This window comes from Oreochromis aureus, linkage group 16 (assembly GCF_013358895.1).
Source record: "Oreochromis aureus strain Israel breed Guangdong linkage group 16, ZZ_aureus, whole genome shotgun sequence".
In the NCBI taxonomy this organism is placed as follows: Eukaryota; Metazoa; Chordata; class Actinopteri; order Cichliformes; family Cichlidae; genus Oreochromis; species Oreochromis aureus.
This window is the reverse complement of record NC_052957.1, coordinates 4141669-4166013: the sequence shown is the minus strand read 5'-3', so window position 1 is coordinate 4166013 and position 24345 is coordinate 4141669. Positions and strand designations below refer to the sequence as shown.

The 24345-nt window shown below is 40.9% G+C and overlaps 2 protein-coding genes across 2 annotated transcripts; one reads left to right on the top strand and one right to left on the bottom strand.

Annotated features, from left to right (window-relative positions):
• The first annotated feature begins 884 nt into the window (after window positions 1-884).
• On the top strand, window positions 885-8255 carry gjc4b (gap junction protein gamma 4b). The gene is made up of 3 exons (XM_031756653.2): window positions 885-1091; window positions 5568-6744; window positions 6823-8255. The coding sequence occupies exons 2-3, from the start codon at window positions 5598-5600 to the stop codon at window positions 6834-6836; spliced, it is 1161 nt and encodes a 386-aa protein (XP_031612513.1). The 5' UTR covers window positions 885-1091; window positions 5568-5597; the 3' UTR covers window positions 6837-8255.
• A 1466-nt stretch (window positions 8256-9721) lies between these two features.
• Window positions 9722-24230, bottom strand: LOC116333422 (lactase-phlorizin hydrolase-like). The gene is given in 19 exon segments (XM_039600151.1): window positions 9722-11029; window positions 11975-12205; window positions 12374-12597; window positions 13206-13337; window positions 13494-13600; window positions 13681-13883; window positions 14121-14319; window positions 14403-14693; window positions 16428-16696; window positions 16792-18342; window positions 18444-19092; window positions 19188-19564; window positions 19567-19590; window positions 19593-19864; window positions 19956-20040; window positions 21263-21356; window positions 21448-21525; window positions 23068-23138; window positions 23651-24230. Coding segments are annotated over 19 exon segments (5580 nt in total). The 5' UTR covers window positions 24177-24230; the 3' UTR covers window positions 9722-10832.
• Window positions 24231-24345: the final 115 nt, after the last annotated feature.

Genomic DNA, 24345 nt, shown 5'->3' with positions numbered 1-24345 from the left:
TTTTGAAGGGAAAATAAAGACAGTAAGGAAAATGACTCTGATTGCAGATATCCAGGTGCAGGCCAGTTGCTTTTGTGGGATCTGATTTAATGCACTGCAGTGTATGTGTGTTTAACCTGAACAGTGAGACAAACTGATGCATGTGTCCTCAATGGGTATCTTATCTTTTTGGCATCTCTTGCACGTGTTTAATCAGTTGCTTGAACATGGATATCCAGAGCGCTTGATTTACAACGACTTTCAGCTGTGAAGGCACTGCACATCTGCTTTTCAGTATGACATATATAATTTTTTGGAACTTGTCACTCCTCGTGTGTGTGTGTGTGTGTGTGTGTGTGTGTGTGTGTGTGTGTGTGTGTGTGTGTGTGTGTGTGTGTGTGTGTGTGTGTGTGTGATTTTTTTTCTGGACCTCTGAGTCAGTGGCAGAGATGGACTGAGTCATTACATCTAAAGCCTGTTTTAAATTCATCTGATTTGGAACTGTTTGTTCTGACTTTAAATTGAGACGTTTAATTCTTTTTGGATACCTGGAAATCCAAAGATTATCCAGTTTGGACAGAAATGGAAACTCCATTTGCAGGTTGCAGACAGGCTCAAGCACCTCCAATGAAACTGTCTCTGTTGTTAACAATTAAAGCCTTTTTACGAGGCCAAAATTTAAGTGGCGCACTAAAACCATTCTCCGTTTTTCCAGTAAAAAAACAGATTTATTCTTGGCTTCCAGAATGCTACCCCTGCGACACATTTCTCGGTCCTCTCATCCTGAGCAGCCTGGAGTTATAAGACGAAGCAAAGATTGCGTCAGGAATGCTGGCAATTTAATGCTTTTCTCCAGGCTGCGCAGAAAGGGGGTGGGGTGCCCGGCTGAAACTGGGAGGAGAAGAAAAGAGGGGAGGGGGGATTTGGGAATATTCTTTGTCCTCGCCCAGCAGTTCGACACACAACTGGAGAAACGACGCGAGCTCCTCGTTGGAAGAGAAGAAAAACCTGGATGGCTTGATATGAAGAGCGGGAGGACTTTGATTTAAAAGAGAAACCCCTCGTCAGACCACAACTTTAATAAAAAGGAGGACCTCGAATCATAACTGAAGGTAAAACACCTCACAGACAAAGCGCAGCGGGGACGCGGGAGCATCTTCTCTTAGCTAACAAATAAGAGCTTTAACTAGACTTTTATCTTGAACTTCTCAGGCCTGTCCGCCGGTGGCTGTGATTGTAAAGCGTCGGAGGTCACCGCAGCGTTTTTAATAAGCCGTGCGTTACAGCACAATGACGGCAAATCCGTTAAACGCCAAGTTTACGCACACAGTGTGAAAGCAGGGAGCGCTAATTAAAGGGAGAAAAGGGGAATCTTACGGCACATTAAGGCAAGGATACCTAATCAGCAGCACGTGCAGTTACAGCTGTGTTGGCACGCGGGCTATTTATCTCGTTTTAACGGGACTTTTATCCGCATCCACTTTGTGACTGGAGGACGGCCAGAAACCGTCTGTTCCCCCCCTCTCCGGAATCCAGCCACACACGCTTCTGTGGGATATTAGCTGCAATATCGATACTTTCTTAACGTTTTTCAGGATTTATCTAAACAATGTCGCCCACCGGTTTGCTTTGATAACAGTCGGTAACGTTAACAGAGCACGCGGGGCACCGCGCTGACGACGTGTCCCGTCGTTGGCCACGAGGAGGAATTTTATTCCCTGCAAACGGATTAGCTTCCTTAAAATTCCACATTGGCATTCGTTGAATTTGGGTTTTTAAATGATTTTTCTTGTTTTCTCGCGTCATTACTCATCCCCAGTTTTACTCATAACGCAGGTTTTATGATGTTATCACTGCGCTGTGATGGGCGGATGGTTTGGGATTTTTTTTTTTTTTCCAAACCCGGTTCTATCGTTAAACTTAACCGGAAGTCACTCCTTACTCAGGTCTGCTCGTTCCCTGCTTACTTTTCGGGGTCCACCCCCTGCTCCAGGCTCGGGGCCTCTCTGCCTAAGCGCGTTGGGGTACCGGAGGGTTAACTGCAGTGAGCCTCCCAGATGTGTCACAAAACCCTCTCTGTTCAGCGGGGGTGAGGGCAGTGTTGAATCTCCATTGGGTGGAAGCAGCCTGTTTTCTGCCAAACACCACACAGACAGGCCCGGGCTGGCTCTGCAGACAGGGCTGAAACTCATTTGATGTCTTTTTTACGGATGAGTGGGGAGCATGCAGGGATTCTCTGCAAAATGAAACCTTAATTGTTAATACTGATATTAGCATCCCCCACCCCTAGTCTATATGGGGATCAAACGGTCTATAGAAAATTTGGTCATTGAAAATAGATGGATTTTACATTATCAAGTGCTTACGGTTTCTTGGAGAGGTGGGTAGGCCCATGAGTGGTTTCAGAGTCAGCACAGCTGAAGGAGACTGAAAGCAGGGTAGAAACACTACAAAAACCCATAAAAATTTGGATGAACACTTCCACTGCCGTGACTTCAGATCCCTTGTTTTGTTATGTGCAGTGTACCAGCATTGATGAGTGGAACTGATAAGCTCAGTTCCAAAAAATGTTTTTGATGGAGTCTGTTATTCATCCCCATCCCCACTCGTAATTTGAACCAGTCAGGTCCTGCGTTTCTGTTAGGCAATCTTTGTTATGTAAAAGTTGACAAATTGTTGGGTAACTTAGTAGTTTGCACGTGATGGCCTAGTGAATAGTGGTGCTGAGGAGGAGCTGTAAAACTAAAAATAAGGATATGAGCAACAGGCCCATCTGCATACCATTCTTTGATTCCAGTGCTCAATTATCAAGAGTGGCTGAGAGTTACATAATTCAGCTCTTTCTGCTACTTCCAGCTGTTTCCTTCAGGCTTGCTTGTGAGACAGCCCTCAGACTTGAACACGGATGTCAGTTCTTACTATCTAACTATTAACCTACATTTCAAGCAGCTGAGGATCCTCATGACCTTTGTTGATGCACAGCCAGGAGGAACAACACTACAGTATAGCTCAGTTTAGATGGAGGGTTTCAGTAGTTATCACAAATATTTAGTATACATTATCTCCATGGGAACCCAACAGTTGAGAAATACCACACTTTTGTGTTGCTGCATCTCTTTGCATGTAGGAATAAGATAGTTGCATACAGCAACAGCAGAAACCACAGATGAGATACTGAGAGGGGAGCAGTGAGTAAACACAGGAAGGTAATTTTTTGATTTAATAGTTCATGTTTCAGACTGAATCATCAAAGACTTGCTGACCATTTATCAGATTGTTGTTTCCCAGTTGTTCCTGCACAGTGCAAAACATTCTTTATCTAGGGAAGTTGTTGTTTTGTTGTTTGTCCTTGCCAACCCTGCGTCAAACATGAGTACCACTCACACCGGTGAGTTGCCCAGTATAACAAACCACTTACTGAGCTCTGCTGGAGTGCTGAGGGGAGTAATGTGTGATCTTTAAAAGGAAAAGTATCATAATCCAAGCTATGAAAAGAAGCACAATAAATCTTAATTTGAGGCGTTCATGTCCAGCATTTCTTTTCATGTTTAACGGAGACTGCATAAAAAAGATGCCACTGTGACATAACTCATTAGCAAAGTCTCACGAAACCTCAAGCTAAGGAAGTTCTTTCACACAGACATCACGATCAATGAGCTGATCTGACTGAAAAACTGAGCAGTTTGTCAGCTCAGAGTAGTATCCCCAGTAGTATTCAATACAACAATCTTTTTAAAACCATAGAGAGCGCCCCCTTTTGGGCATTTGAAACAATGCCGATTTGAGGTACTTCCAGTTGGCTTCAACTTTTAAACTCTAAAGTTATGTTTGGATGTTATATAAACTCGTGCTTATATATTCACAGTAGGGATGGGAGGATGGAAATCTGGAATCTGTTCCATCAAGCTCATCGGTTCCTTTTTTCAATCCAGCCGTGTTGCACTGCTCACATCCATGTCATGGCAGTGGAGACTTGGATATAAATCAGTTGCACTGAAGCAGGAAATCAATAATAAAAAAAAAAGTATAAGTAGAATGCATCGTGATGTCAGGATCAGTCGAGTCTTTTCCCTTTGTGCTGATGTTGCCGTAGGGTGCTAGCTGTTCTTTGTCAAGAATAAAAAGCACAAAACTCATAACGATGACACTCATTCCCCATTTCTTTGAGTCGATGAAAAATCTCACAGATAACAGTTCAATGGGCAAGAAATGGTGTTTTTGTAACAACAGGGTGCCTCCCACGTGGCTGTTGGCTAAAAACCTGGCATATATTGGCAAGGGCTTCTGTCTATTCTTAAAAATTTTGAGAAAACTGGGCAAAGGGAAGGCAAAAGGGCAAAAAACAGGTGATTAACAGTATTTGTAAGCTTAAACTTCGAGAAATAGGAAAAATCCAGCGAAGAGGGATCTGGGTCTTCAGTTGATTCATCTGCTGCTCGCTGAATCATCATCAGAAATGGTCTCAGCCTGAGAGTTTAGGTTGTGTTAGAGAATAAAGATGGTCACAACAACTATTGACTTTCGATCTCACTATTATCACAATAAAAAAAAAAAAAAAAATCAATACATAGTTGTGGGGTGTCATGGGTATATATACTAAAGAAATGAGGGGTGACTTTTTATTTTATTATTCATGTAGTTCAATAAAGGCTTTCAAGTCTTTATGACGGATCTAAAATATGAACAGTCGTTTTAAGGCAGAGGCAAAAAGCAGCATAAGTGTTTGAATAGAAACTTGTACCTTATGTAGCTGGTTGAAGTGCAGCAGCTTGGTTTATAGTTCTGAATAATTACACAGCTGAAGTTATGAGGTTTGTCACAGATGTTGTGAAACCACACAAGCTCTTCATTACTACTTTGTTGTCAGATTACTGAAATTCAACTAAGAACAACCACATGTGGCTCTGAATTAGTTTGTATCTTCTTAAACATGTAAAGATGGATGCGATTGTCACTTAACTCTGTAAAAGATGAAGACAGCTTTAAGTGTCTTTGCACAGCAGTGTCGTAACATGGAAATGTGGTGATCAATGATAAGATCACAAGGTTAGAGCTTATGAAATATTTGACTGAAATTTTGCTTGCTGAAGTTTCCTCACACTAACACGCGCATGGTTCCAGACCTTACCATGAATGCTTTTTTTTTTTTTTTTTAAATGTCTCAACTCAGGGCTTATTTTTATTTATTTATTTATTTATTTTTTGCTGTGATAAACATCATGTACCATGTCTGCTGGTTAGAATGCCTGCACATAGCAGTCTGCCTGTGGCTACAGGATTTTGATTGCATCTGTTCAGACCGTATGAGAGATCCTTGCCTGAGCATGCCTGCAGATTTTAGTCCATGGCTGTAATGGGTACTACTGTGAGGGTGGCATAATAGCACCACCTTGTGGTGCAAAAACATGATACACCTAACTACAGTGTATTTAAATGTTAAGTACTACTGTATTTCTTTTTGGTCAGATTTTAGTGACCCATATTCCTTCACGTGCTTTCTGTTGTTGGGCCAGCTTCTTGGCAAAGACATCCAGAAATTAACTTTGACATATGCTTTTTTTTTTTTTTTTTCTCTCTCTCTCACACAGACATAACTGTGTTCCTGTTCCAAAGACAAAATGAGTTGGAGCTTCCTCACACGCCTTTTGGATGAGATTTCCAATCACTCCACCTTTGTGGGCAAGATCTGGCTCACCCTCCTCATTGTTTTTCGGATTGTGCTGACGGTTGTTGGAGGAGAGTCGATCTACTACGATGAACAGAGTAAATTTGTGTGTAACACGCAGCAACCTGGTTGCGAGAACGTATGCTATGACGCCTTTGCGCCATTGTCGCACATTCGCTTCTGGGTGTTTCAGGTGATTATGATCACCACTCCCACCATCATGTACCTTGGGTTTGCTATGCACAAGATTGCTCGCATGGATGACGATGACTACAGGCCCCAGGGCAGGAAGAGGATGCCTATAGTGAGCCGTGGTGCTAACAGGGACTATGAGGAAGCAGAGGATAATGGGGAGGAGGATCCTATGATCATTGAAGAAATTGAGCCAGAAAAGGAAAAGGAGGTTGCAGAAAAGCCCAAGAAAAAGCACGATGGGCGCCGTCGCATCAAGAGAGATGGCCTGATGAAGGTCTACGTGTTCCAGCTGCTATCCCGTGCCATCTTTGAGGCCTCCTTCCTGTTTGGACAGTACATCCTTTATGGTCTGGAAGTGGCACCGTCGTACGTATGCACACGTTCCCCTTGCCCGCACACAGTGGATTGCTTTGTGTCACGCCCAACAGAGAAAACGATCTTCCTGCTTATAATGTATGCCGTCAGCGCCTTGTGTCTCCTCTTTACCCTGTTGGAGATCCTCCACCTTGGCATCAGTGGTATCCGCGACTGCTTTTGCACACCACGACCCCGGCACCCCACCCCACGACACTCAGCTCTGGCCAGCCAGAGGTCCTCCATCTGCCGCCAGCCCTCTGCGCCTCCAGGCTATCACACTGCTTTGAAGAAGGATCCATCTGGAAAACTGGGATTTCGAGATAACCTGGGAGACTCGGGTCGCGAGTCTTTCGGGGACGAGGCATCATCTCGGGAGCTGGAGAGGCTGCGCAGGCACCTAAAACTGGCCCAGCAGCATCTGGATATGGCATACCAGAACGAAGAGAGCAGCCCGTCACGCAGCAGCAGCCCCGAATCTAACGGAACTGCAGTGGAGCAGAACAGGCTAAACTTTGCCCAGGAAAAGCAGAGCAGTACCTGTGACAAAGGTGAGGCTTCTGTCTTTGTCTCTTGATAACAACACTTTGTTTTTTCTGGCTGTTGATGATTTGATGATCTGTCTGCAGGTCTCCGTGCATAGATTCTCATCAACTGGGCAGTTAACAGGAGGAGTAGTGAGAGGACACAAGAGATTTGAACAAAGGGGAGTCTGTATGTGTGAGTGGGATATTGTTAAATTGCTTGAGGTGGATGAAGTCAGCCCAAGCCTTCCAGTGTTATGGCCGACTGTGGTCAAGCATCGGTTCAAATTGCAAGAATGGTCGTCTCAACCCAGCAATACTTGAGACACAAGCCAGTCTGAAGATCCAAAGTGCTTACAAACTGCCATAGTGCAACAAGAAGAGTTAAGGTTACCATGTACTTCTCCCTCAGGGCAGCTATTTTTTTTTAAAAAAATTTTTTAATTAATTAACGTTAAGTCTTAGAGCTATTAGTCATTTTTATGAGTTTGTCCTCCATTGGATGTTCAGTGATTGCATCTCAAGTTTGCATTAGACTTAAACTGGAAAACTTAATGGGATTTTTGTAAGGCCAAGCCAGATGTGCCAAAAAAAAAAAAAAAAAAAAAAAAGATGTTGAAACTGTAAGAATTTTGTGTTTTGTGCGGAAGTGAGAGTGCTTTTACATGCAAACAAGGGGTTAATGGACACGGCACCACTCATAAAGAAAAGGTACTGGAGTTATTGTCATGCTGATGAAGACTTTGAGGTGTAACATTTCATACAAAGGTTTCCTTCAAGTGTGTCAAATGATTGTTTTTTGTTATTTTGATGATGTTGCACCAGTCAACATTCCCAAGTCTGGTGCCTGAGTGGTAACTGGAACACACTTGGGATGCCTTTGTCCAAAGGAATAAACAAACCTGGGTAATGCTTGAAAACCATTTAACTCTTGATAATGACTTGTATTGTTTCAAACATTTAATACTGTATTTTTGTATTAGTTGTAAGTGTTGTCTTGACTCTTGTCACTGTGGCCAACACGTTTGGGATGGTTTTGTTTATTTTTCCCTGTTGTTCAAAGAATATTTGCTACTGTCTTAGCTCCCTGATGCCAGATTTTGTTGGACTGGTGCATTCTGTTTGGTACCGTTTGAGATAATATTGCAACGCTTTTCTCTTTAATATTTAAATACTTTTGTTTTTTTATTTTATTAGGTACACATCATGTATGACCACAAGAAATGTTAACTTCGTTTTGTTTTGCTTTTTTCTTTTTGGTTAAGTGGGGATAAAACTGTATCTGTTTGATATCTGAAAGTGCTGATTGCTGGATGAGTGTTTTCACTCTTCCAGGATCTGTAATCAAATCAATGTGAATTTAATGCCTTGAATGCGCTCTGACGAGATGCCATCTTTTTCTATTCTGAATAATACCCACAGTGCCAACTCATTTTCATCTCAAGTTATTTTTGAACGATGCTTTTTGTACTTTTTATACTTTTTGTATTGATAGAACTTTGTGGTTAGTTTTAAAATAAAAAAATCCAGAAAATTCAGATTTTTGGTCCTAGTTTTCCTTTATTTACAAATATTGTTATTGTTATTATGTTACCTTCACTTGGTATGCTGTATCTCACCTTCCACAATCTTGGATAAAATTTGGAAAGTGGCCCAGTTAAATAGATCAATCTTTGTATGTATTGAAAAAGGCCACAAGTATAACTCAGTTAATTTCCATCAATGACCTGTACAGTGATTTTAATGATGTCTGTGAGGTCTAATACTTGCCAATTTCAGGTGCAAATGACTAATCCAAGCTGAAATGTCAGGTCACTTCTCGTTAATATCTACATTCACTGGATACCTGAGTAGCTACTCTTAATGCTTTCAGAAGTGCCTTAATTCTTCCTAAAACGGATTCAACTAGTAGCTGGTGAGATTTGGTTCATATTGACATGATAACATCAGAGTAGCTGCAGGCTTGTTAGCTGCACATCCATTATGTCCATCTCCCATACCTCCACACCCAAAACGTGCTCTGTTTGAGAACTGGCAACTGCGGGGGGCATTTGAGTGCACAGAAAACCAGTCAGAGGTGATCCGAGCTTCATGACGCGGTGCTCTATGCTGTCCATGCCACATTCAAAGTCACTTAAACTGCCTTTCTTCTCCATTTTGGCGCTCAGGTTTTGACCATGCCCAAACATTGAATTGGTGCCATGTAATTGGCCAATTAGATATTTGAGTGTGACCTAAAAAAACAAAAGGTCACCAGTGAGGTTTTATCATTAAATAAATTACTTGGAGATTTGGCCATACATTTAATTTTCTATGGATTTATATATTTGTAACTAAAATCAGACGGGGCACTGCCTCATAGGAAGAAGGTCCTGAGTTCGATTCCTCCACCTCGCCGGGGCCTTTCTGTGTGGAGTTTGCACGTTCTCCTCCCCGGGTACTCCAGCTTCCTCCCACAGACAAACACATGCAGTTAGTGAGGTTAGGTTAATTGGTGAATCTAAATTGCCCATAGGTGTGAATGTGAGTGCAAATGATTGTCTGTCTCTGTGTTAGCCCTCTGCCAGGCGGACGACCTGTCCAGTAAGCTGAGCTCTAGTGTAGTATGTTTTATATGGCTACTTTAGACAGGCAGTGACCTCTAGAGGAACTAGGTGATTCCTACAGAAAATAGCAACTGCATTTTTAAAAAGAGCTTTCTAATAACAGAAAGTTGAAGAAACAACATAATATTCTAAGTAGCACTTTTTAAACCCATTTTACAGCCATATAGACAAACTAATCACCCTGAAAAAACTGAGGTTTTTTAACAGAAAATAGGCTTTGTTGACTAACACAGCAGGTCAGTCCTATATGCAGAAGCCTGAAAGTCTGATACTAAACAGCAAATGAAGAAATATTTTACTCAATTAGTCCCAAAACACACAAACACATTTTTACATGTACACTTGGCTTACGTGGTATCTCAAATTAAACGGACCACAGATCATTTTTAGAATTCTAGTTTAATCTTGACAGTGACAGCAACATTACAGAAGAGGAAAAGAAATAATAAACATTCATTAAACATGGGACCTGCAATTAAAATGCATCTGTCAATATGAGGGCTTCTATAATCAGTATTGGGGAGTAATGAAATAGATGTACCGGCGTTACGTATTTAAAATACAAAATATGAGTTACCGTACAGTTACCGTTTAAAAAGGCGGTATTCAGAATAGAGTTACTTTGTTGAAATAAAGGGATTACACGGCGGTCTTTTCCTGTTTCATATGTTAGGCTATGCCCTCTCAGTTTTTGGTAATTCCACGCCGGTGGAAACACAAACAAAACACGCATTAAGAGGATCTAATGCCTGGGTCTCAATCTTGCGGCCCATGTCACCTCTACTTGCGGCCCGCATAATGACGTGAAGAAAATTTTTTTAAATTGTTGTTCAAAGAATTATTTAATATGAAGGCAATTGACAGACTCTTACAGGCATAGCCCAAAGAACATAGCTTTATGGGCAGTGTAGCTCAGTTGTAAGTACGCTATTAAGACTCGACTGTACACTGTGTTCGTGTTTTTCTCCAAAACAATAAGTTCCGTTGGAGCAGCCTTTCAACGCCTCTCTCTGTCTCTCGCTAGTATAGTTGACCCAGACAACAAAGTAAAACTAGTTTCGGCTACGAGCACGATACGGAACCCGACGTATTAGCCAGAGGTCCCTATACTACGGTTCAGAGCCACAGACCTGTTTTATATACGCGCGGAATAGTTTTCTATAGGAGATCACTGCAAAAGTGCAGCCTTACCTAATGTCCACCTACTGTTACTTATTTTATATTACGATTTAAAACTCTAGTTGGTATTGGTATGGTGACTATCCTTCAGACACATAAATCACATATAGTATCATATATAGTAGTAAATCACACAGCAATAATTCATGTAGTTGTAAAAAGCTTGATAATATATTAAGTAATCCAAAGTATTCAGAATACATTACTCTCATTGAGTAACGTAACAGAATACGTTACAAAATACATTTTGGGGCATGTATTCTGTAATCTGTAATCTGTAGTGGAATACAAAGTAACCTCCCCAACACCAATACATCAAGTTATCTGCAATTAGAATGCTTTTCCACTTTTACAAATCTGATTTTTTGACTTAAAGAAGCAAAACGATGCACAAACAGCTCCAAACACTGCAACAATCAGAAGAGCAAATGTGACAGTAAGTCCGGTCTCAGCATTGCGGATAGAGAGCTCCATACCAAGGAACCTCACAGTGGCATTGATGTCAGTGATCGGGGGTGCAGCTGTTCCTGCAGAAGAGACACAGAAACCAAAATTTTCATATTATTTTTTAACATTTGCAGGCAGTAACTGTAAATCAAAGCCCTATTTTAACTGTTGTTAAAATTCACCCACAGAAACTGCATTAAGGTTTAAATTTATTTGGTGTGGTGTGGCAGGTTTGACTACAGCTACAGGTGCTAGCACTCTGCTAGGCTGTACCTAATCTGAGTCAGTGAACTGGACCTCTTTTAATGCTATTATTTACCAGGAAGTTTCTTGTATATCTATACACCTCTAAGCAGCAAGTGTCTGTGAGCAGGTAAGAAAAACACTAACAAAATGCCTGTAGCTGGCTGAAAACCTTAGCTTTCACTATGCCAGAGCATTATTTTTGCACCCAGTGTCTAATTATCATGCTAATTTTAGCTATTTGTTAGTAAGCTATTGCTGTTAACACATTTGCAAACATCTTACATCTGTGTAAATGATCCACATTCATACATAATACAAGCTTAACTCTGCTATAATGCTTAATCTCAGTTTACAAATGCTTGCATGCAGGAATACAGATATTTAGGACCCCCTCAGTATCCCTGTTCCTCGTGATCATGGAACTTCATATTGTATTGCAGCTGTCCAGTTTAGGTGTCCTAAAAGGCTTGCTTTTGCACTGTGGAAGCGCCTTGTTAGGTGGGAATTCCACTTCTCTTAACTTTAATACATTTTGCAGTTTTTAACAATGCAACAGTGTCAATGGAGAGCCAACCAGGCTGGTTAGCATTAGCTGAAAACTTTACAATTTCCCACACAAATATAGCGTGTTCTGACTTTAAAGTACCAAGTTGGTGATACCCATAATGCTGAACTGATACAATTGAAACTAAAAGTAGACTTTAAATATTTATGTTTACGGTAGGGTGGCTGCGTACTTATCTTTTACATACTATTTACAGTCTATGGTGTCAATTTACCTTCCACAGTATTCAAGCACTCATGTCCTGATTCAGGGTGAGGGAATCCATTGCAGGTTATGATTTTAGAGTAGTCAGAAACAGATTTCTTAGCTACTCGAGAAATATTAGGGTCTGAATGATTCACATAAAAAAACCCAAATCTCTCTGAAAAGCCTTTAGCCCACTCAAAGTTGTCCATCAGTGACCAAGCTGTGTAGCCACGGATGTCTACACCATCCAGTAAGTAAGCTGGGAAGAGAAAAGACACAAGTTTACTTTTTTGCACTTAAAATCTAGTTTCTTAATGTTTCCACAAAAGAAAAAAAAAACAGCCACATTTTATCTGAGACATATTTATAGCCTTCTTCTCTCTAACTTTCCTGGTCATAAATAGATTCCAAGATAAATTTTTGATACCTTTTAACACCTGGTTGATGTATTTTTCATAGTAGTGGCTCCTGTGAATATCATTTAAATCAACAGTGCCCCGCTCTGAGATGCCATTCTCAGTGATAATAATTGGTGGATTTCCATATTCCTCCTTGATAAAATTAAGTATTCTGCGGAATCCAAATGGTGTGACTTTGAGCCAGCCTGAACCTGAATCCAGCCAGGTGCGATCAACAGTTGACCCTGCACCCCTGTGAAGATCAAAAAGGTTAGATTTTTGAGTTTGAGTAAAAAACAAATGAAATAAGTTTCATATTTCAGTAAACTGCCACAGCAGAGAACAAAGTCAGTTGTGCTAAATCTGTTGGTTTCTTTTATTAGAAAAAAAGTGAAAGATTACTCTATTAATGTCTGTGAAGGTTCTCAGTCATCCAGGTCATCGTAGTCTAAGGAGCTTGGAAAGAAAAGCGTCTGGACTTCTTTGAGTTGCTTGAAGACGTTTCACCTCTCATCCGAGAAGCTTCTTCAGTTCTAAGGGTCAAATGGTGGAGAGTCCCAGATTTAAACCCAGTGGGAGTTTCCCCCCAAAGAGGAAACCCTGGCTGATTGGGACCCACACCCACTTTCACACCTTGGCTCATGTGATTAGGTAGAGGATCATCAGGGGGTCCTTTGTCCCTCTTTGGGGGGAAACTCCCACTGGGTTTAAATCTGGGACTCTCCACCATTTGACCCTTAGAACTGAAGAAGCTTCTCGGATGAGAGGTGAAATGTCTTCAAGCAACTCAAAGAAGTCCAGACGCTTTTCTTTCCAAGCTCCTTAAATTACTCTATTAATATTTATCTAATGTTTGCTTACTTGTCTCCATCATAGTGCTGAAGGTTCTTATAGTCCACAGGGAATGTTAGGACAGTGGTGTAATAGTTGAACCCAAAATAATCATAAGTGCCTTTAATTCTTTTAACCTCCTCCGGAGTGAACTCAGGCAGCCTGGAAAATGGAAGTGAAACCAACAAGTTATGTGGTGGTTGAAAAAAAGGACCAAACAACTAACAAAGAGAAAATGTCCTGCTGTTTTTAAAGGTAACTTTATAGCAAATACATTTTTTTTTTCCTTTTGGGGCCTAAATGTAGTTTTTTGAATACCTAGATTTTGGCAGACCAGCAGCAAGGCTTCGCTCACGAATGACTGTCTTCATTATGTCATTGTAGTCACCATTATATACAGGATGGGCAAACCAGCCAATGTAGAACTGCACAAAAAGACACACAAAAGACCCTTGAAATAACCACTATGACATATTGCTTTAAAATATAAGGTGAACTGGTGTACCTGAATGGCGCGTCTTGCGGCATCATAGTCCTCTTGCTTATAAGGATTTCTGGGTTCAGACCAGTCAGAGTTAATGGTGATGGAGATAATTCCATTCTGTTCCAGTCGGTACTTGTCATTGTAAATATGCCAGGCCTCAGCATGAGCTTTAAGCAGGTTGTGACCAACAATGTAGGGCAGAGTACCTGGTTGGAAACTGATCCCTGGAGACAAACAGACACATTTGCAGCCTCTACGCTTTATATTTTTTGTTGTTGTGGGTTTGGTCAAGGATTGCTTTAGTGTTTTTACAGAAGACATTTTGTTTGATGTTTGTAACAGTACATTTTGTTTTGAACAATTTTGGTGTCCTTATATACAGTACTGCATGTTCAGTAACAGTACTATTCCTATTTGTTAAATAAAGCAGACAACCAGGAATACTAAAGCATAAAGCTTACCTGGGGCACCTACTCCATAACCATGTCCTATCATGGCTACATTGTACGGTTCGTTTATAGTGATCCAAAATTTTACTTTGTGGCCAAGTCTGCTAAAGATGAAGTCAGCATAATCTCTGAATTTGGTAACAATAGTGTCATTTTCCCATCCCCCAATATCCTGGAGAGCTTGTGGGAGGTCCCAGTGGTACAGAGTGACCTGTAAGCAAAGGGAAAAGGGTTTACTGACTTTATTGAATTGACCAATTCTAGTACAGTTCTTTTAGCTGTAATTATACATACATGAGGCTGAATGTTTGCAGCAATCAGTGCATCCACCAGTCTGTGGTAGTAATTGAGTCCAGCCTCATTAATGTAGTTGGTGGTACCATCAGGAAGGACCCTTGACCATGATATGGAGAATCGATAATGGGTCACTTTGAGTTGCTTTAATATGGAAACATCCTCTTCTACTTTATTGTAACTGTCACAAGCTATGTCACCATTGTCATCATTGGAAATTCGGAGAGGAGTGTGAGCAAACTTGTCCCAGATGCTGAGACCTTTGCCATCAGTCCTCCACGCCCCTTCAATCTGAAAGGAATAAGTATAAAACAGTGATTTGAAACGAATGAAAATAGAGTAAGCATTGCAATATACAGTGGCTTGCAAAAGTATTTGGCCCCCTTGAACTTTTCCACATTTTGTCACATTACAGCCACAAACATGAATCAATTTCATTGGAATTCCACGTGAAAGACCAATACAAAGTGGTGTACACGTGAGAAGTGGAACGAAAATTATACAGGATTCCAAACATTTTTTACGAATAAATAACTGAAAAGTGGGGTGTGCATAATTATTCAGCCCCCTGAGTCAATACTTTGTAGAACCACCTTTTGCTGCAATTACAATTACAGCTGCCAGTCTTTTAGGTTATGTCTCTACCAGCTTTGTACATCTAGAGACTGAAATTCTTGCCCATTCTTCTTTGCAAAACAGCTCCACAACTGCCCTGTGACGGCCTCAGAGGTTGTCTAAGAGAATGTTGGGAGCAACAACACCATGAAGTCCAAAGAACACACCAGACAGGTCAGGGATAAAGTTACTGAGAAATTTAAAGCAGGCTTAGGCTACAAAAAGATTTCCCAAGCCTTGAACATCCCACGGAGCACTGTTCAAGCCATCATTCAGAAATGGAAGGAGTATGGCACAACTGTAAACCTACCAAGACAAGGCCGTCCACCTAAACTCACAGGCCGAACAAGGACAGCGCTGATCAGAAATGCAGCCAAGAGGCCCATGGTGACTCTGGACGAGCTGCAGAGATCTACAGCTCAGGTGGGGGAATCTGTCCATAGGACAACTATTAGTCGTGCACTGCACAAAGTTGGCCTTTATGGAAGAGTGGCAAGAAGAAAGCCATTGTTAACAGAAAACCATAAGAAGTCCCATTTGTAGTTTGCCACAAGCCATGTGGGGGACACAGCAAACATGTGGAAGAAGGTGCTCTGGTCAGATGAGACCAAAATGGAACTTTTTGGCCAAAATACAAAACGCTATGTGTGGCTGAAAACTAACACTGCACATCACTCTGAACACACCATCCCCAGTGACAAATATGGTGGTGGCAGCATCATGCTCTGGGGGTGCTTCTCTTCAGCAGGGACAGGGAAGCTGGTCAGAGTTGATGGGAAGATGGATGGAGCCAAATACAGGGCAATCTTGGAAGAAAACCTCTTGGAGTCTGCAAAAGACTTGAGATTGGGGCGGAGGTTCACCTTCCAGCAGGACAACGACCCTAAACATAAAGCCAGGGCAACAATGGAATGGCTAAAACAAAACATATCCATGTGTTAGAATGGCCCAGTCAAAGTCCAGATCTAAATCCAATCGAGAATCCGTGGCAAGATCTGAAAACTGCTGTTCACAAACGCTGTCCATCTAATCTGACTGAGCTGGAGCTGTTTTGCAAAGAAGAACGGGCAAGAATTTCAGTCTCTAGATGTGCAAAGCTGGTAGAGACATACCCTAAAAGACTAGCAGCTGTAATTGCAGCAAAAGGTGGTTCTACAAAGTATTGACTCAGGGGGCTGAATAATTATGCACACCCCACTTTTTAGTTATTTATTTGTAAAAAATGTTTGGAATCATGTATGATTTTCGTTCCACTTCTCACGTGTACACCACTTTGTGTTAGTCTTTCACGTGGAATTCCAATAAAATTGATTCATGTTTGTGGCTGTAATGTGACAAAATGTGGAAAAGTTCAAGGGGGCCGAATACTTTTGCAAGCCACTGTATGTGCAGTGGCCTGATCTAGGGTACCTGGTATGATGCTGTGGCAGTACTCCAAATGAAATCATCTCGAAAATGTCCATAAAGTACCTTCTCATCATCTGGCAATGGGAAACCATTATCCTTTATGATGTTATAATAGAAATGAGCTGAGTACTTGGGTGTTCTTGACCGATTTGGGTTACTGAAGTCCACGTGGTGCAGGCCAAATCCAACTTTGTACCCATTTAGCCACTCAAAAGAATCCATGAGCGAAGTTGCAATGTATCCTTTCACAGTCACACCATCAAGTTCATAGGCTGTAATGTAAACAAGCGCACAAAAAAATTAGGTACATTAAAAATACTTATAGTGATCATGCAATGTAGCTAATGAAATCAGTTTGACAGTATACCTTTCAGAGCCTCATCAATATAGGCCTTGTAAAAAAACACTCTGTCAGAATCATCCCAAGTTGTCTGTGCTTCTGTAGCAACTCCATTCTCAGTAATGTAAATCTCTGGATCACCATACTCCTCCTTGATCCAATTGAGGAGTCTCCTCAAGCCCCAGGCCACAACTTTTTGGTTAGGAATGGCTGTAGTTGGTGAATCATTTTCCTCTTCTTCCTTGAAGTCCCAGTCATATTCATAAGACTCAGGGCTAAGCCGAGCTGTAATATGGCTTACAATCTTTGTAGTGTAATGATTTACACAGAATACATCAGCAGTTCCCTTGATGAAGTTCTTTTCTTCTTCAGTAAAGGAAGGAAGTCTTGACTGTGGAAAACCTTGGATTTCACTTTTGTTTCCAACTTGCCACTTCAGTGCATCAGGATAGTCACCATTCTTAAAAATAGGATGTGCAAACCATCCCAGTTGGAACTGCATCGCCCGGTCAGCAGCCACCACTTCGCGGCGAATGCTGACATCTTTAGGTTCAGCCCAATCAGCATTGAGGGCAATGGATATTAGACCACCCTGAGACTGGCGATACTTGTCGTCATATGTATGGTAGGCCTTGGCATGGGCTTTAATGAGGTTGTGTGCAACTATGTATGGTCTATATCCTGGGTCCTTAACATTTGGTGGCATATTTCCTAGTCCATATCCAGACCATCCAATTGTCTGAGGCTGGTTAATGGTTATCCAGAATTTCACTCTGTCACCAAAAGTAGCAAAGCAGAAGTCGCAATAGTCATTAAAAATGTCAATCATCTCTGCTTTATCCCAATCATAGACCTTTTGCAAAGCTTCAGGAAGGTCCCAGTGATATATTGTTACAATGGGTTCAATATTGTATGCTATAAGACCATCAATGAGTCTGTTGTAGTAGTCAACACCTTTCTGGTTGAGGGACTTTCGTGTGCCATCAGGAAAGATCCTGGACCAGGACAAAGAGAATCTGTATGACTTCACCCTCAGAGCCCGCAGCATGTAGAGATCTTCATTAAGTCTGTTGTAACTCTCACAGGCTACATTGCCATTTGCTTTATCAGGAATAGTGTCAGTTGTCTGAGTGAATGTATCCCATATACTAGGACCTTTGCCATCAGCATTCCAGCCACCTTCAATTTGGTAGGCCGAAGAAGAAATCCCCCAACTAAATCCTTCAGGAAAAGTGCCATAATGGTACATTTTTCTATCGAAGTTGGACTGTGAAGAGAATTTCTCCCAAACTACCTTTGCCTGAGATGGAACTTCTGAGGGTGGTAAGGCAGCTAAACGTCGAGTTAATGGCCTTTCTGCAGCTTTAAACTTCTTACTTTTTTGTGAACTGAAACCGTTTTGCTCAATAATCTCAGCGTACAAATATGCAGATTGCTTTGGGGTCCTTGGTCTGGATCCGACTTCAAAGTTGACATAGTGAAGACCAAATCTTTGGCTGTAGCCTTGGTTTGCCTCAAATCCATCCATGAGTGACTGGACTGTGAATCGCTGCACATTAACTCCATCTGTGAGTGTTGCTACAAAATGAACACACAAAAACAAAATTAATATTTGAATTATTTTAACTCTCTCTCTAAAAAAAAAATGACTTCAAATCATGAAAAACCCCAACACTAACCTTTCAGGGCCTCATTGATGTAACTTCTCATGTAGTCCATTCTGCTGGTGTCAGTGAGACTGTCAACACTGTAATCTGTTGGCATCCCATTTCCTGTTATGTATATAGGCAATTTGTTAACATTCAGGTATTCTGTTGAAATGTAGTTTAGGAGCCTTCTAAGTCCCCAAGGAACAGGATAGATCCAGTCAGAAGCTGTGGAACTCCATGTGGGGTCCACAGTTGCATTGAAGTCACCCACACTGTCAGGACCAGGGGTGCACCCACCATTACTGTTGCTGACCAGCCGAGAAGTATAGTGATTTAAACCAAAAAAGTCAGCAGTACCAAGTATCCTCTGGCTCTCTGTGGGAGTGAAAACTGGGAGCTTTGCTGGCACAGAGTCAGGGCATGCGGTTTTCTTCTGTTCCACCTGATCTTTGAGTATTGCAGGATAATCTCCATTTACAAATATGGGATGTGCAAACCAGCCCAGCATAAACTGCAGGTAACGGTCTGCAGCTGCTACGTCTTCAGGTTTGGCAGGGTCACTGGGCTCAGCCCAGTCAGAGTTCAAGGCAATGCCCACTTTTCCTCCTTGTGTTTTCCTGTAATTGTCATTATAGACATGCCAGGCCTCAGCATGGGACTTGAGAATATTGTGAGTGACCTGATAATGCAAAATCAAATGTTAAATACATCAGTGAAACAATAATACTTACAATAAAGTGATTAATTATAGTATTCTAATAACATCACTCTCACCTGATAAGAAGATTCCACATAGTCCTTTACTCCTGGGGCATGCACACCAGTACCATACCCGGCATGGCTCACTACCCAGGGACTATTGAATGTGTTCCAGATCTTGACTCTGTCTCCAAACCTGGAGAAGCAGAAGTCTGCATAGTCTTTGAAGGCCTCTACAATGGAGGCATTGGTCCATCCACCATAATTCTGGAGTGCTTGAGGCAGATCCCAGTGGTACAGAGTGACAATGGGTTGTATGTCAGATGCAATGAGAGCATTTATCAGCTGGTCATAGTATTGAGCTCCTTTTTCTGATTGGCTCTGTCGGTACCCTGTGGGGAAAATACGGGCCCAAGAGATGGAAAACTGGTAGGTGTTGACCTGAAGACCCGCAGAAGGTAGACATCATAATCTACCCACGGTAACTGTCACAAGCTAGGTCAGCTGTCTGATCTGCAAAGGCCAAGCCCTCATGACCAAACCGGTCCCAAATAGTCTCTCCTTTCCCGCCTTCTGACCAGCCACCTTCAACTTTAAAGGATACGCTGGAGGTGGCCCACTGGAAGCCAGAGGGGAATGATTCCTGAAGGAAAAGATCTCGTTCTGCTGTGGTCTGGGCCTTAAATTTATCCCACACAGTCTGATAACTGTTTCTTAACCCTGTCATCCTGGTGTGGTGTGAGCCTGCATGACTTTCAGAAAATAAAAAGATATAAATATCACAAGTGAACTTAAAAAAAAAAAAGTAACACAATATATGTGAATCAGAGAATAAACTCTTACTTGACAAGAGCATCTTCCATGTCCAGCTTGCCTAACACGTCCTTCATGTCACACCCCACAATATTCAGGCCATTGTCCATCAGGACTGTGTTGTGTTCAAGAAATAGTTATGTCTTGTCAGTTATAAAACAGTAAGTATAAAGAAATAAAAAAATGCATTCCTTTTGGATCGGTTGTTACAGACCTCTGGTGAGAACGTCATGTCAACAACACCTTTAGAAATATATTTACTTACAAACACACTTGGTAATGTGTTCAATACCTATTTTACCCGCCCTATTTGTACATTTGACAGCTCAATTCAGGACAAAATGCAGAATTTAATAACATAGAATGTAATGTCATAATACAGTATGTAATATGAGATTAGGATGGTGTATCCTAATATAATGGGTCATAATATTTGCTTATGTTTGCTAATACTAATACTCAACTAAAATCTACAATGCAAACACATTCTTCATTTCACCCAATGTTCTTGCTACAATGCATCTGTCATAACAGTTATGCAGAAAGCATTGACTGTGCTCCAACACATCATTTTCTATTAGCACTTTACTGGCTCAGAATATGATGACATGACACTCATCACTTTCACTTGACAACTCTTCCACTTTTATGAGAGCGGTATTGTAAATTTTTACAGTGTTGCCTAATGTAAAAGCTTATGTTAATCTGTTTTTTCCTCAGTAAATACCAGAGGATTTCTTTATTTGACTTAATATTTTTTTAATTTTTCCATGATTACCAGTGTGACCACTGGTTTCAGTGGCACTGGTCATTGTTTTGGTATTAATATCTCTTAACACTTCCACATATTAAAAGATATTAACTTCACCTTCTGGTTTAAGTGTAGTGCACTTCATTTACCTCCAGTCAGATGAAAAAGAAAATTTCTGCATGACTATAGGCAGACACATTCTTATCCTAGTATAAGTATGTATGGCAAATCACTGTCATATTTATGAAAGCTCATGGGGCTAGGAAACCTCGCGGTCCACTGTTAGTCAGCGGTGCTAGTTTCAGTCAGTATGCAAATGTACTCTTTATAAGGTTGGGGAAACCTGCATGCAGCTGAGACTGAAGAAGTCACTTGGATGAGTGATGAGACGTTACTCCAACTGAAAATTCTATGTCCAGATGAACAGAATCAACTTTTTGAGATTTCCTTATCTGAATGATTGAGCATGCATCAAAACAACTAATAATATGCTATATATCTGTAAATACAAATTTAGTTGCATATGCTCTTCATATTCATTGGTAATTTAATGGAAAATAACAACATAAAATATAATGGTATTTACCATTTAAAAAATTTCCAAGAACCTGATAATGACTCTGGGAACAGTCATGAGCAGTCATCTTGTACAGCAGGATAGGCAAGTTCCCAATGGACATCTACAGTGTTACAGAATATGCAGATGGAAGCAGTTTAACAGTAATGCAAAATCGGAAAAGCTAGGAAAAAATGTTTATGTGTTCACTGTACCTGTATCCTCCTTAGCTCATTTTCAAAGTTTGATGAGATAACGCAGTTATATTCAATGTGCACCGACAAGAAGTCCATCTATTTAAAATAGAAGATAAACAACAGGATACCATTACACTCAAGCCTCTTGATCAAAAAATAAACTGTATGTGATACTCACTGATGTATATATAACACACTGATATTTACTATTGTTTCAAAACTATACCATTACATAGTCATGTGAAACACAAAGTGCCAGAATATCATCGTTTAAAAATTTCTATTAAAAAAATTGTCAATGTCTCATATAAATGAATGTAAAGCTTCTTTTGTGGGTCACCACAATGGACAGTTCAGTATAATTAATTTGGCATGGATCTTTATGTTTTATGAACTGTCACAGGAATTTCTCTCAAACTGAGGACCTTTAATACATTGCTAAAACTGTATTTATCAATTCATTTTCAACCATACAAAATTAGGTTGAAATATATTTTTTTTATTTACATAGCATGAAACATGAATAGCACATTGCAGCCCACAACCACCAAACAGGTGGTGCTCTGGTTACAGCAAATGGAAAACAGGTAACCAAGTTTGAGAAAATATTCAAAGTGGGCAAACCAGGGGGAGATCATCATTTCTGAAAGCAGCAGAAACTGGGTTCAAGTTGTTTTTTAGCATGAAACAGGAAAACAGGACAGCGCTGTTCACAACCACCAAACACGCAAACCAGGGGAAGTATGCCTCAAAAGGTGATACAGCCTACTCTGAGCTGTCTCTTTCTTGTTTAAGTATCTGGCCCTCCACTACCTCTCCTGACATAACTATGACTCTGTGGTGAGGTGTGGTCTGTGGCTCAGCTGCAGGGAGCAGTGGGTTCAGAGTAAAATCCTATCTGCCTCACTCAGCCCCCCATGAGAAGAATAAATGTGATGTTATTTTCCATTGCATTGCAAATACATCTCTTATGAAGAAACCACACAATATCATATTTTAAGCCTTGAATTGTAGCCTCAGAGATGCTAAGCAACATCAAAAAGCTTATGATTTGGCTAAATACAGTAAACAAGACTGGCCTACCAGGCAATAAGAGTTTGGATTTAACAGCATGTCATTATACCCCAATTCCTTTGGTCCCTCCTGATATATGAGGCAAAGATCTTGGACAGAGAACTCACTTTCTATATGCACTGTTGCTTGAGTCTTCATGCAGGCTGAGCAGTGTTTCATACAGTGAACAAAACACTGTGATCAGGCCCATGGCTTAGGCTCAAGAAAAATCTAAAGAGCAGAATGTGGGCATGTGACAACAAGGTGAAAGGGTGTGTGATGGAGAAAGATCACTTGGAATTTAATCGGGCTGTTGGGTTAGGTTCGTAATCCAAGTTGTGTATGATTATCTTATCTAGGCAAGCTAATCTCCAATTCAAGGGTAAAGGTGATTCTCCATGTACCCTCAAAAAGCTTCACATATTTCTAACCGCTGCCCAATAGCTCTGGGCAAATAAGCATGTTTCATCGTTATTTCCAGATTGATTTTCTTTATAGGCTTAACAATAAAGGGACTTGGTCTTAATAAAAGCTTAAAGTATACATAACATTTACATACATAATGAAATAGAGTATTTAACTTACTGCTGTTAAATCTTTAATGTGGGAGAGGGAAGTCATATCTGTCGCTCTCAACCCAATTGACAGACGTCTTCCTGTGAATGTAGAAGCATTAAAGTCACTTTTAATGTCTACTTTAATATAAAATGTCTGCTGTAAAAATGGCTTGTCGGGTCAAACTGTACAGTGACATGCATACAAGATTATTTTAGTGAATTCAATTGCTGCTGAGATAAACATGACAGTCTCTTGTAATATGTCCAATAAATAATGTGTTGAAGGCTTTCAGTATCAGTTGGCTATAAAGTATTTTGCTATTTTTAACAGTATTTTTAACTTCTTAAGACATACAGAAAATCTAATGTGTTGTGATATATTACAAAAATGCCTAAAATACAAATCTATGTGTTTATTTTATGACACCAAAATGTAACTTTTTGACATATATGAGAACTGGAAAACAGCAAATATGACATTTAATGGTCGTTCATTTTTGTTTGTTTTATTTACCTTTTCAGCATTAGCAGTAAAAAAGCAGTAAAAAGCATAAATGTAGTCATGTCACTTTTGTCTTTTATCTTCACTTTTTCCTGTTAATGTGACTCACCTTTGTTAGGAAAGCGCTGATGGTACATCTGGTAAATGTTCTTGTTGAGTTGAAGGATGTTCTGCAGAAAACTGGGAGCATCTGCAGGCTGCCCGTCATGCCAAACACCATCCAGTGTCACCCAGGAGTGTGCAAGTAGTGCAAACTCTTGGAAGGCAAACTCTGCATACTGCTGAAACATCTGTGCCAGCTCCTGGCTCTCCCAGCCTCCATACCTTGATTGCAGAGACTCTGGAACTGTCCATCCATGAAGGATGACCAGAGGCTGAAGGCCCGCTTCCAGCAGCTGTTTCAGCAGGGTCTGGTAACATCTAACCACAGCCTGCTGGGGCTGGCTGGGGTGGCCTGTAGGAAGAAGTTGAGCCCATGACAGCGGTACTTTGAAGTGGGTCACCCCTCTGCTCTGCAGATACTCAAAGTACTGCTTAGAGCCAGGAGGAACGGGATGACTGCAGTCAAAGGCATCATTTACGCTTCTGTCCGAGCTTCTGACCACCTGCTTTGTCAGAGGCCCTGCAAGAAGCATGAAGTCCTCCCTTCCATTCACCTCACTGCTCTGACAACCACTGAGACAAAAAATGTACAGATAAAGAATCCACAACAACTTCTTCATTGTGGCTCAAAAAAAAAAAAGGAACGAAGTGACAATATTCACTGGTTGCAGAGCTCTTTAAGGCAGTTTTGGTTCCTTCTCA